Genomic DNA, 14,416 nt, shown 5'->3' on the forward strand with positions numbered 1-14,416 from the left:
TAATGTGATTGGTGGGAAGTAAAGCAATCAGGTCAAATGTCACAATGCTAACAAAATCGTTTTCATGCATTTTCATGTCATCACAAAGTTGTGACAATTTATCACATGCCCAGATCTCTTGTTTTGCACAACAGACATCATGTACCGTGTGTTACGACGTCATCATCCCTTCCCTATCAATTCTCAATGGTGAACCTACCTGACAGGAGGGGAGAGGAAAGATGACAGCAAACCTTGTGTGACAAGCATGACAATAATTTTGTTTAAAAAAACTTTCTGCCAAACTTAAACCTCTTTTTAATCAGATTGTAACCAAAAAGCATTAATGGGAGGTGAAGATCACAACAAAACACTCATCCGACAAGTAATAACAATGTCAAGTTTCTCACACACAAGCGTTTAATCATCCTCTTCTTTCTGCTGTCCTGTTGCTTAAACTCACTAATGTTTTGAAGTCATAGGGGCGGGGGGGGGGGGGGGGGTTAACAGTCTTGATACTCAGCACTGTCAACTCTCCGAGATAAATCAGGGAGACTCCAGATTTTATCGGATGTCTGATGTCTAATATCTGATGTCTGATTTCTGATGACTGATCTAGTGTTTAATGTCTGATGAATGATGTTCAATGTCTAATGTCTGATATCTTCTGTCCAATATCTAATGTCTGATGTCTTATGTCTGGTGTCTAATGCCTTATGACTGATGTCTTGTGTCTGATGTCCATTGTCTGATCTCAGATGCAACTGAATGCAACTGTAAGGGACACTTTTTAAAACTATTCTTTAAATACCTACATTTGTATAATGTTTAAAACCATTGAAAAATTTTCAATGAATAATAATGGTCATACTCATACTCCACATAATTTAAGCTTATGCACCCTAAAATTATGAGAAAATTTAAACAACATTGAGATCATCCGTGATGTCAACTCTCGCGGATAATCTGGGAGACTCCAAATTTTGGACCGTATCTCACGGTCTCCAGATTAGAGTCTGATATCTCCCGGATAATCGCCAAAATTGCAATTTCTTGTGGACTCGACTTTCCAACCATAAAATTTCAAATATTTTGTCTTCTTTGAGTTACTGTCAACATGGAACGTTTCCTCATAAATTCTGGCATTCCACTGTAATTTAAGCAATAATGTGGCTAAATATGAACTGTTTATGTGCTATATACGTCGATCGGAATAAACGAACATTTTTGGCTCAAGTGACGTCAATTGTCGTGCGATATGACGTCATCTATCTTTCCTTCTCTATCAATTCTCAATAATTATTTGTTGACGTGGGGGGTTGACAGCCCTGGATCATGTAAGATCGCAGAGGGGATAATAAATAAAATTATATCATAATGCAAAACCTATAAGAATATTTTCTAACATGAACGTGTGAAAACTTAGATTTCATAATTTATGTCTTTAAAAAGTAGACAAAGTAGCTACAAACCAACAAACCTCCGGGTGCAGCATTTGATCCGACGTCCCTGAATTCCTTTTTCGTCGACAAGATAACATTTTCCTTACAACCAACTGGATCACACTTGAACTCTACATTATGTCCTAAAAGACCGATACAATCCGGTAGCTTCAAACATATTCATCAGTAAAAGTTAAGTCAATCTCACAGGCGCCATCTTGATTTCTTTTTAGTCCCCAGATTTCACTCGATCACAATTCAGTTAAGGACGGGGAGGGGGTGGGGGGAGAGTAGTTTATCTTGGTTTGTACTCATTGTAGCAACATGGTAACATAATGACAGATATAACTAGAGACGAAAGGAGCGAAAAACTATTTTTCTCAGCACAATTAATATTTACAAAATTGTATGCTACATTTCGTATGTGAATACAATACTGCGTATGTGAATACATATCACAGGCGACCCACGCTCTTATTTGTAAACTGCAAATGGAAATTAAATAAGAGAAAATCTTACCGTTTTGTTTTATTCTTGAATCTGGTGTGGTGCGAAATGAAATGGCAGTTGTTTTACGATGCGAAAACTATATTCAAGTCGAAGCTTTAACCGTTCTTGATTTCACAATGCTTATGTGGTCATGCGCCGATTGTTATTATCGTCTGGCGTTTCATCTTTGGTTATTGTTAATGAATTAATAACCAACAGTGAAATGAGAGCCAAACCACACTAAAGCATTGTGAAATCAACAACTTAAAGCGTCGACTTGAAAATAGTTTTCTCATTGTAAAACAACTTCCATTTCACTTCGCACCACAGCAGATTCAAGAATAGAACAAAACAGTTAGTTGCCTACAAGGTCGACTCGATGGCCTCTTTGTATAATATTCGCTCTGTAGCCTTATTTGCTTTGCTAGCTTTGGCTGCCTTTCTCAGATTTGATGAGCTTGCTAAGCTTGTTCGTTCTGATGTCTCGATCGAAAGTGACATGTTGAAGTTATTTATTCAATTAAGTAAAACTGATCGGTACAGGGATGGGGCTTGGATTGTTTTACTTTCTTCTGGGAAAGTAACTCGTCCGGTTGCTATGATGAAAAGATATTTAAAAAAGACTGGGCTTTCCTACCACAGCCCTCTTTTTTGTCAGCTTTCAAAAACTAAATGTGGCTATAAGCCTAGATCTAAAGGTTTATTCGCGTTTAAGGGAGTTGGTTGTAGAGGCATTAAAAGACATTGTGCCTGATCTTGACTCTATAGGTACGCCTAGTGTAAGAAGTGCCGGGGCTACTGCTGCCGCCAATGCTGCAGTCCCAGATCCCCTTTTTAAGTGGCATTGGTCAAGTGAATCAACTAGAACAGTTATGTCAAAGTTTCTCTTTCCTCGCGTTTGTCTATATCTAAGGCTTTAGGTATTTAGTTTTCGCCTATTTAGTTTTTCTTTTATTCTGAAATCTCTTTGGTTGGTCTTGCCCGGGGAATCGTTGTTTATAGGGTACAGTTGGCCTGGGGTTTCTCTCCTAGGTATAGGTGGACGTACGGGGAGGTTTCTCACACAGCTGTTTTTCCGCGACCCCATCACTAGTTAGCTTGCGATCGAGACCTTAATTTGGGGCTTATGTTACGAAGGAACGCTTGGCTTGAAGCGAGCCGCACCCAGGGTTGTTGTTGGATCAAACTACGATTTAGAGGAGAGCTGAAATTGTTAGAGCCAATGCAAAAATGGCTGCTAGATCAATATTCTTTTGTTTTGTACTAAAATTAGCCTGACTAGCCTCGTTCTCCAGTATAAAATTCAAAAGAACACATTATCCCAAGCGAATATTAATCCGGCAACACAAGGGGCACACATACACCAACCCACGGCCTGGCCACTACCTCACGCATGCGCACAGCCATATCACCCGCGGTAGCCATGGACAGCTGTTTCGCTCTTATTGGGTCTCTTCAGCGTTAAATTAAATTAGCATTAAATGAAATTGAATAAGAGCGATGAAGTTTGAAATGGTTCGAATTCTCTTTTTAAGTGAATTTCCGGTTTGTTGTCATCCAAAAATTTTGCTACCATGACAACGTGACGTAACGACTTCTCCTCTGTATTTTAAAAAGAGGATTCTTGACTCTACACTCCCAAAATTCTCTGATTTGTTAAATTGGTGGGGTTACTATAACGAAGAGTGGCAGTCCTGTGCTGGTCCCGACAAAACTAAGGGGAACGTTTCGCTTTTTGCTCTGATCTATAAATACTTAGACAATTGATCTAAGTATAAGGACAAAAAACTGTCGACTGTTCCTAACTATACTTCCACTTAATTTGACGCTATTGGATTTACAACAACCATTTGGGATGTAAATGTAGACATTCACTTTAGAGAGAATTAATGATCATTCATAACTCACCACTAATGGCAAAGTCTCTAATATTATGGCTCTCAGTGGCTCATCTCTAAAGAGAAGAGATATTTACATTAAATTCAAACAATCGCTGGACAGAAAGCCAAGAAGCTGAGCAAACTGAGAAAGTTCCACCTGCGCTTTTAATCAATTTTATGTCAAAGGACGTTTGAGGTGTTGGAAAATTGCACGTACAAGAAACCCTACTCAAATTTCAAAATGGAGGTAACAAATTTACATCAAGAAAGAATCTACAAAACGATAGAACAACTTTATTGTTCCGAGGAACTGACGTCCGGAAAGGTGAACGGACATTTAATATTTCTGTCTGTGCTAAGTATCTTTCTGTCCATTTCCGCATCTCTGGGGAATACTCTGATTCTAGCTGCACTGCGCAAGGAATCATCACTTCATCCGCCGTCCAAACTCCTTTATCGTAACCTAGCTATAACTGATTTTTGTGTTGGTGTCATCTTGGAACCTCTTATGGTGGCTTATTGGATATCTGAGGCGACAGAAAGATGGGATATTTGTCGCTACGTCTTCGTATCATCATATGTCATAGGATATGTTCTTTTTGCAGTGTCCTTAACGACGATAACTTTAGTAAGCTTAGACAGACTTCTCGCCCTGTTGCTAGGGCTCAGATACAGACAAGTTGTAACTTTGAAGAGAACATACTTAACGATAATAGTCTTTTGGGCTATCTCCATCGTCGCTGCAACAATGTACTTTGTGAACCCATTTGTAACTACCTGGATTGGCAATATAGGTATAATACTCTTCTTGATCACATCAATCTTGTCTTATACCAAAATTTTCATTACTCTGCGTAAAAACCAAATTCAGCCACTGGAACATGACTCAAAAGCACAGACAACCCAACCAACGTCAATGAACATGGCTCGATACAGAAAGGCAGTATCCAGTGCACTGTGGATACAAGTAACATTAGTTGTTTGTTATCTGCCGTATGTTGTTGCGGTAGTCTTAACGCCTAAAAGAGAATTACCTTTGCCGTATTACCTTGCTCGACAATTTGGGGTTACTGTTATTTACTTAAACTCAACATTAAACCCATTCTTATATTGCTGGAAAATCAAAGAAGTCAGACTAGCAGTGAAAGACACACTCAGACAAGTTTCCTGTTCGTCGGTTTAATTCATTTGGCAGAAAGACGTGAGACTATTAATATATTATTGTTGCTATAAGGGAAGAATTGGCAAGCGAGTTGGTTCGAAAAGCCACACCAAAAAAATGGCCTTGAAAATTCAGAACAATTTTACTCCGTGTGCAAAATACGGATACGGAAAAACGCAGTGAGAGCAAAATACAGTCAAAATGTATAAATGAAAACTGGTTAAACCCGTTACGTTTTTATTGTTTTTCTTTTGACTGGTTGGTTCTATCAAAAATAAGAAAAACACGCCCAATTGCTTCAAAAGAAGGTGAACCTGGCTTTCTCACTGACAATGAAGAAACTGTTGTGACTGTTGGGAACGATCCAGCGTTCAAATATCTGTTGATAATCCACTATCCTAAAAAAGGCTCCTGTTGCCAGGCATGTTTTGAAAATTGGTTGAACTTATGCTACCTTTAATTTTTTCACGTTTGTCAAAACTACATCCCAAAGGAGTTGAAATCCGTGCAGTCATAGTGCCCACCGAACGATCAAGCGACGAGAGTAAGTTACACTCACTGATTTCAGTAGACAATAAAAAAAATTAACATGTTTAACAAAATGACTTAAGATAATTACTTAACCAGCTAAAAAACACATCAAGAAATTTCCATAACGACAAAGTTGAAAAGGATGAATTGTGGGAAACTACACGAGATATTGTTGACAAAGCCTATAATCCATTGGACCAAAAAACACATAAAGCCTTGTTCGGTAGAATGAGGAAGATTATACGAAGAACTGAGAGATCTTTTAGTAAAACACATTCAGGCGAAGACGTCAAATAGTCATGACGACGACTTTGTTTGGCAAACATAAAGATGAGAGTTTACTCAGAAAAAAGTGGGCTTTCTAAAGACAGGTGCAGGCTGGAATTATATTCCCGTGGGGAGTACTCCGGTTTTCAAGTGACTGGGATAATTGAAGGTTTGTTTTCGATAACGGAATTTTTTTTGGTAGGAAATTTTGGTAAGTTTTTTTGGGGTGGCTTGATTTAAGTAGGGATTTTTTTAGTATTCAAAATAATCTGAAGATTCAGTGGTAGTGCCCGCAGATCTTGGCCGCGCAGTTCTGCGAATAAAGTACAACCAAACTTGTCTTAAAAAACTTCATTTTTCGTGTTATATCATTTAATGCTCGCTAGAAAGTTGTAAGGCCCGGAAAATTCGGCATGGGATTTTTGGGCGTTAATTTTTGGTCCAGCGATTTTTTGGGGGGTTTTGTTGGAAGCCCTAGAGATTTTTTGGGGTTTTGATTTTTGCCCCCATTCGATCATCCCCGTCACTTGAAACTCGGATTCCTCCCCCCTGGGATTATATTAAACCATGTTATACAGCTACAATCATGATAAAAAGGTACAAATCTGCACAGTTTTTGCAGAAATTTCTACTAATTAAATTGAGATAATTTGTTCCAATCTCCCACCCCTCCCAGTTTATGTCAAACACCCACACCCAATTGCCGGTCATACACCTAGCTTCCTGCCTTTCAGGGTACATACCGTAAAATACCGTTTATAACCCTTTGGTTTATGTATCTTCGTAAGGGATGTTAGGAGGACTTATAAACGAAGGGGCTAATATCCGAGGGGACTTATAAACGAAGGGACTTATATCCGAGGGGACTTATAAACGAAGGGGCTTATATCCGAGGGGACTTATAAACGAAGGGGCTAATATCCGAGGGGACTTATAAACGAAGGGGCTAATATCCGAGGGGACTTATAAACGAAGGGGCTTATATCCGAGGGGGCTTATAAACGAAGGGGCTTATATCCGACGGGACTTACAACAGTGTTACAACCGGAATAGAAAAAGCGATTTGAAACAAGCCACTATAGCAGTGCTGATCAAAATACGTTTTGAATTTACTGGTTTTGAGTTAAGCTTCGAAAAGTCATAATAAATCAAATTCACTTCAGTACTTTTGGAAGGGGGCTTATATCTGGGGGGGTCATAATCAGATGCATTTTTGTTGTTGTTTACAGGTAGATGGGCCAATAACTGGAAGGACTTATAAGTGGGGAAGCTTATAAAAAAAATGGTATTTTACGGATCGAAAGCCAAGTCAAATACCGCGAGATTGCCCAAGGGGATAAATGCTGATATTCCTGTTTAATTGATATTCGTTATTAAAAAGATAAAGTTTGATAGAAATATGATGGTGCATTTTAAGCCTGGTGAGTACATGAGAAAGATTTTTTTCAGTCAGTGACACAGAGGGCCCGAAGTACCGAGTACCCCCAATAACCGTAGGACCGTAGCAAGCCTTGAGAAACTCGGGGGGGGGGGGGGGGGGGCACAAAGAGTTTAGCTAGCTCATTGTATTTGAAAAGGAGAGGGTATTGGGTGCGGATGAGCCATTGGACTGGTCTCTGTTTCTTAAAACCAGAAAATGTTTCACCTAGCTGCAGAAACATCATTGTTTCAATGCTCTGGAAGATGAATTTTTATATTCAACTTTGATACGTGCATGTTTTGACTTGTTGTCGCCAAAAACTGTCGGGGGGAGGTACGGGTCCCCCCGGTCCTTTCCCATGCTACGGCCCCGAATATTAGTCGAATCCGGCCTATGACCTGGTTACCAGTCCAGATTCTTACCACTGAGCTACAAGCTTCATAGCTACAGCCTGCATAGACTTTTTTTCAGAGCCACCTGCGTCACTGACTGAAAAATATCTTTCTCACGTAATAACCAAGCTATCGTGAATTGTAATAAAACCTTGTGGTAATTTGTGATGAGCCGAGCTACCGTAAATTGTAATAACGGTTTGTTTTATTTTGAGATAAACCCTAATGCAATTTTAAGTTTCCTTCATTCTATGATTATTACTACATATAACTAGGTAAACTATTACCTGTGTCTTGTCAGTTTTCAAGCTGAACGATCACATTGCAACAAAATGGTGTTGTAAAACTTTACTTTAGACGAAAACCAGAAACTGAACAAGCAACTATATTGCTCAGCAGAAATAACTGGATGAGTTAAGATATATCCTTTTTTGCCAGAATAAAACAGAACAATTCTTGATCACCAACATAATTTCCACCGAGGTGTTATAGTTAACATGACCTTGAGGTAATTTGTTCAAATCCACCACGCCTCGCAGGTTAATTCAAATGCTACACCCTAATACCAGCCACAATAATAATCAACTTCCCGCCTTAATGGCTGGCATAAACATTTCCAAACAAAAGCACAGAAACGAAATAAAAATTGATAACAAATAACCTCCCCTAAAGAATTAAACGCCATCTGATAAAGTCAATTGACCAATTTCGATATATTTAGCAATTATTGAATTCTGTATTTATAATAGTATGAAGTGAAGATCGCAATTATGCAGATCGAAGAGGAGTCCGAGAATTGGGAGCGAAAGGCCTGGGTTCGATTCCTTGCCAGACAAGGCTTTTAAAGACAAGGCTAGTCTTCTGGGTTAAGGACAAAAAATTGTGGGTAAAATAATCTGAAGATTCAGTGGTAGTGCCCGCGTATCCCGACCGCGCAGTTCTGCGAATAAAGTACTACCAACAAACTTCTCTTAAAAAACTTCATTTTTCGTGTTATATCATTTAATGCTCTCTAGAAACTTTTAAAGCTCGGAATTCGGCATGGGATTTTTGGGCGTTAATATTTGGTCCAGGGATTTTTGGGGGAGTTTTGTTGGAAGTCCTACAGATTTTTTTGGGTTTTGATTTTTGCCCCCATTCGATTATCCCCGTCACTTGAAACTCGGAGTACTCCCCCACCCTGGGATTATATTAAATTAAGTTATACAGCTACAATCATGAACAAAAGGTACAAATCTGCACAGTTTTTGCCAAAATTTTTACTAATTAAATTGAGATAATTTGTTCAAATCTCCCACCCCTCCCAGTTTACGTCAAACAGCCAATTGTCGGTTATTACTTAGCTTCCTGCCTTTCAGGGTACATACTGTAAAACACGGTTTAAAACCCTTAGGCTTATATATCTTCGTATAAACGAAGGGCTTATATGCAAGGGGGCTGGTAACCGGAATAGAAAAAGCACTTCGAAACAAGCCGCTATAGCACTGCTGATCAAAATACGTTTTGCATTTACTTGTTTTGAATTAAGCTTCGAAATGTTATACAGTGAAACCTCTATTAAGCGGACACCTTCGGGACCTTCCCAAGTGTCCGCTTGATAGAGGTTTGTATTTATTGCGCAATGTTTGTGAACGATCAACATTCAGCTGTTATTCTGTACTGTGATAAAGTTCCACGTTGTTAAGGAAGCTATCCAGAGTTCAAATCCATTTCCTTTCATTATCAACTCTAATTTGTTTGTAAATGCAAAAACATTAACCTACTACAATTTACATTATGTCAAACAATCGCTGAGCAGGAAACTTAAACAAACCCAGAACGTTCCACCTGCGCTGTTAGTCAATTTTATGTCAAAGGACGTTTGAGGTGTTGGACAGTTGCTCGTTCAAGAAAACCTACTCAAACTGTAGCAAAATGGTGGAAACAAACTTAACTGGAGAAGGAATCTACAAAACGTTCGAACAACTTTATTGTTCCAAAGAACTGATGGCCGGAAAGGTGAAAAATAATTTAATAATTTTGTGTGTGATAAATATATTCCTGTCCATTACCGCATCTCTGGGGAACACTCTGATTCTAGTTGCTCTGCGCAAGGAAACTTCACTTCATCCGTCGTCCAAACTCCTTTATCGTAACCTAGCGATTACTGATCTCTGTGTTGGTATCATCGTCGATCCTGTTATTGTTTGTTACTGGACATCGCAGGCGATGGAACGATGGGATATTTGTCGCTACGTTGTTGTTTTAAAGTATGTGATCGGCTTTATTCTGTGTTCAGTATCTTTGATGACAGTTACTGCATTAAGCGTGGACAGACTTCTCGCCTTGTTGCTGGGTCTCAGATATAGACAAGTTGTAACTTTGAAAAGATCATACGCAATCATAACCATCCTTTGGGTTAGCGCCACTGTCGCTGGAACAATCTACGTTGTGAACCCATTTGTAACTCGCTGGATCGGTAACGTAGCTATAATACTCTGTTTGATCACTTCGATCTTCTCGTATTCTAACATTTTTTTTACTCTTCGTAACAACCAAATTAAGCCACAGGAACACGTCTCGCAAGCACAGTTACCTCAAGCAATTCCACTCAACATGGCTCGATACAGAAAGGCAGTATCCAGTGCATTATGGGTGGAAATAACATTAGTTGTTTGTTATCTGCCGTATGTTGTTGCCGTACTCTTTACGCCTAAACGAGAATTATCTTTGCCACATTACCTTGCTAGACAATTTGGGATTACCGTCATGCACTTAAACTCGTCATTAAACCCGTTGTTGTACTGCTGGAAGATCAAAGAAGTTAGGCAAGTGGTGAAAGGCACTCTAAGACATATTTTCTGTTCGTTTGTTTAATTTCTGTGCTTTCATATTCTTATCAGTCCTTTAAGCTTATCTTTCCCTGCGTTTCTTATGTTCTTTTTCTTTTTCTTTTTTAATCATTTTTTTTTCCGAGCAATATTTCTGCTAATACTGACATAACCAGTGACCTTTTATTAATGAGAAAACGATGCCATGTAGATCCTCTCCTTTATATGTAGGTTTTTATTATTTTTAAGTTTATTGAGGCTAGAAATAAGTGCTTATTAGTAAAACATTCCATAATTTTTGCTCGGTATGTGTAGTACAAGTAAAGATTTTAGAGTTTCCCTCGATTATGTCTCTCACTTCCTCGGCATCCACAAAGCGGAACTTTTTTTTATCCGTTAGCAGGTGAGAGAATGCGTAATCCTTTTTCGGAAAAGTTACGCTAAAAGACTTCTATTTGCAATTTTATTTCTCTTTCTGCAACTTAAAGGGGCAAATCTGCTAGAAAAGCCAAACCCAAGATGAAATGGATGAATTGTGGAAAGCTACACGAGATATTGTTCTTGTGAGTAATCTTACAATGCGGTTAAAAACGGCGTTGAAAAAACTTATAATCCATTGGACCAGAAAGACACATAACGCCTTTGTTTGGTAGAATGAGGAAGATTTTACAAAGAACTGAGAGATCTTTTAGAATTTTTAAAGCCCTTAGTAAAACACATTCAGGCTAAGACGTCAAATAGTCATGACGACGACTTTGTTTGGCAAACATAAAGACGAGAGTTTATTCAGAAAAAAGTGGGCTTTCTAAAGACAGCTGCAGGCTGGAATTATATTCCCATGGAGAGTACTCCGGTTTTCAAGTGACGGGGATAATCGAAAGTTTTTTTTTCGATTACGGAATTTTTTTTGGTAGGAAATTTTGGTAAGTCTTTTTGGGGGTGGCTTGATTTAAGTAGGGAGTTTTTTAGTATTCAAAATAATCTGAACATTCAGTGGTAGTGCCTGCATATCTTGGCTGCGCAGTTCTGCGAATAAAGTACAACCAAACTTGTCTTAAAAAACTTTACTTTTTCGTGTTATATCATTTAATGTTCTCTAGAAATTTTTAAGGCCTGGAAATTCGGCAATGGATTTTTGGGCGTTAATATTTGGTCCAGGGATTTTTTGGGGGGTTTTGTTGGAAGCCCTACAGATTTTTTGGGGTTTTGATTTTTGCCCCCATTCGATCATCCCAGTGAGTTGAAACTCGGAGTACTCCCCCACCCTGGGATCGTATTAAATCAAGTTATACAGCTACAATCATGAACAAAAGGTACAAATCTGCACAGTTTTTGCCAAAAGTTTTACTAATTAAATTGAGATAATTTGTTCAAATCTCCCACCCCTCCCAGTTTACGTCAAACAGCCAATTGTCGGTTATTACTTAGCTTCCTGCCTTTCAGGGTACATACCGTAAAACACGGTTTAAAACCCTTAGGCTTATATATCTTCGTATAAACGAAGGGGCTTATATGCAAGGGGGCTGGTAACCGGAATAGAAAAAGCACTTCGAAACAAGCCGCTATAGCACTGCTGATCAAAATACGTTTTGCATTTACTTGTTTTGAATTAAGCTTCGAAATGTTATACAGTGAAACCTCTATTAAGCGGACACCTTCGGGACCTTCCCAAGTGTTCGCTTGATAGAGGTTTGTATTTATTGCGCAATGTTTGTGAACGATCAACATTCAGCTGTTATTCTGTACTGTGATAAAGTTCCACGTTGTTAAGGAAGCTATCCAGAGTTCAAGTCCATTTCCTTTCATTATCAACTCTAATTTGTTTGTAAATGCAAAAACATTAACCTACTACAATTTACATTATGTCAAACAATCGCTGAGCAGGAAACTTAAACAAACCCAGAACGTTCCACCTGCGCTGTTAGTCAATTTTATGTCAAGGACGTTTGAAGTGTTGGACAGTTGCTCGTTCAAGAAAACCTACTCAAACTGTAGCAAAATGGTGCCAACAAACTTAACTGGAGAAGGAATCTACAAAACGTTCGAACAACTTTATTGTTCCAAAGAACTGGCGGCCGGAAAGGTGAAAAATAATTTAATAATTTTGTGTGTGATAAACATATTCCTGTCCATTACCGCATCTCTGGGGAACACTCTGATTCTAGTTGCTCTGCGCAAGGAAACTTCACTTCATCCGTCGTCCAAACTCCTTTATCGTAACCTAGCGATTACTGATCTCTGTGTTGGTATCATCGTCGATCCTGTTATTGTTTGTTACTGGACATCGCAGGCGATGGAACGATGGGATATTTGTCGCTACTTTGTTGTTTTAAAGTATGTGATCGGCTTTATTCTGTGTTCAGTATCTTTGATGACAGTTACTGCATTAAGCGTGGACAGACTTCTCGCCTTGTTGCTGGGTCTCAGATATAGACAAGTTGTAACTTTGAAAAGATCATACGCAATCATAACCATCCTTTGGGTTAGCGCCACTGTCGCTGGAACAATCTACGTTGTGAACCCATTTGTAACTCGCTGGATCGGTAACGTAGCTATAATACTCTGTTTGATCACTTCGATCTTCTCGTATTCTAACATTTTTTTTACTCTTCGTAACAACCAAATTAAGCCACAGGAACACGTCTCGCAAGCACAGTCACCTCAAGCAATTCCACTCAACATGGCTCGATACAGAAAGGCAGTATCCAGTGCATTATGGGTGGAAATAACATTAGTTGTTTGTTATCTGCCGTATGTTGTTGCCGTACTCTTAACGCCTAAACGAGAATTATCTTTGCCACATTACCTTGCTAGACAATTTGGGATTACCGTCATGCACTTAAACTCGTCGTTAAACCCGTTGTTGTACTGCTGGAAGATCAAAGAAGTTAGGCAAGTGGTGAAAGGCACTCTAAGACATATTTTCTGTTCGTTTGTTTAATTTCTGTGCTTTCATATTCTTATCATTCCTTTAAGCTGATCTTCCCCTGCGTTTCTTATGTTCTTTTTCTTTTTCTTTTCAAATTATTTTTTTCCGAGCGTTATATCTTTTATTAATGAGAAAACGATGCCATGTAGATTCTCTTCTTTATATGTAGGTTTTTATTATTTTTAGGTTTATTGAGGCTAGAAATAAGTGCTTATTAGTAAAACATTCCATAATTTTTGCTCGGTATGTGTAGTACAAGTAAAGATTTTACAGTTTCCCTCGATTATATCTCTCACTTCCTCGGCATCCACAAAGCGGAACTTTTTTTATCCGTTAGCAGGTGAGAGAATGCGTAATCCTTTTCCGGAAAAGTTACGCTGAAAGACTTCTATTTGCAATTTGATTTCCCTTTCTGCAATTCAAAGGGGCAAAACTGCTACAAAAGCCAAACCCAAGATGAAATGGATGAATTGTGGGAAGCTACACGAGATATTGTTCTTGTGAGTAATCTTACAATGCAGTTAAAAACGGCGCTGACAAAACTTATAATCCATTGGACCAGAAAGACACATAACGCCTTTGTTTGGTAGAATGAGAAGATTTACAAAGAACTTAGAGATCTTTTAGAATTTTTAAAGCCCTTAATAAAACACATTCAGGCTAAGACGTCAAATAGTCATGACGACGACTCTGTTTGGCAAACATAAAGACGAGAGTTTATTCAGAAAAAAAGTGGGCTTTCTAAAGACAGGTGCAGGCTGGAATTATATTCCCAGGGAGAGTACTCTGGTTTTCAAGTGACAGGGATAATAGAAGGTTTTTTTTCGATTACAGAATTTTTTTTGGTAGGTAATTTTGGTAAGTTTCTTTAGGGGTGGCTTGATTTAAGTAGGGATTTTTTTAGTATTCAAAATAATCTGAAGATTCAGTGGTAGTGCTCGCGTATCCCGACCGCGCAGTTCTGCGAATAAAGTACAGCCAAACTTGTCTTAAAAAACTTCATTTTTCGTGTTACATCATTTAATGCTCCCTCGAAATTTTTAGGGCTCGGAAGTTCGGCATGGGATTTTTGGGCGTTAATTTTTGGTCCAGGGATTTTTGGGGGGGGTTTGTTG

The 14,416-nt window shown here is 38.7% G+C and overlaps 2 protein-coding genes across 2 annotated transcripts; both read left to right on the forward strand.

Annotated features, from left to right (window-relative positions):
• The first annotated feature begins 9,373 nt into the window (after positions 1-9,373).
• On the forward strand, positions 9,374-10,459 carry LOC140942340 (melanocortin receptor 4-like). The gene has a single exon (XM_073391297.1). The coding sequence runs from the start codon at positions 9,477-9,479 to the stop codon at positions 10,416-10,418; it is 942 nt and encodes a 313-aa protein (XP_073247398.1). The 5' UTR covers positions 9,374-9,476; the 3' UTR covers positions 10,419-10,459.
• Positions 10,460-12,331: 1,872 nt separating this feature from the next.
• On the forward strand, positions 12,332-13,854 carry LOC140941651 (melanocortin receptor 4-like). The gene has a single exon (XM_073390669.1). The coding sequence runs from the start codon at positions 12,372-12,374 to the stop codon at positions 13,311-13,313; it is 942 nt and encodes a 313-aa protein (XP_073246770.1). The 5' UTR covers positions 12,332-12,371; the 3' UTR covers positions 13,314-13,854.
• The last annotated feature ends 562 nt before the right edge of the window (positions 13,855-14,416 follow it).

Source organism: Porites lutea, chromosome 6 (genome assembly GCF_958299795.1).
Source record: "Porites lutea chromosome 6, jaPorLute2.1, whole genome shotgun sequence".
NCBI lineage: Eukaryota > Metazoa > Cnidaria > Anthozoa > Scleractinia > Poritidae > Porites > Porites lutea.

Coding starts and splice junctions, on each gene's coding strand:
- LOC140941651 (XM_073390669.1), top strand. CDS start 12,372: ATGGTGCCAACAAACTTAACTGGAGAAGGAATCTACAAAACGTTCGAA.
- LOC140942340 (XM_073391297.1), top strand. CDS start 9,477: ATGGTGGAAACAAACTTAACTGGAGAAGGAATCTACAAAACGTTCGAA.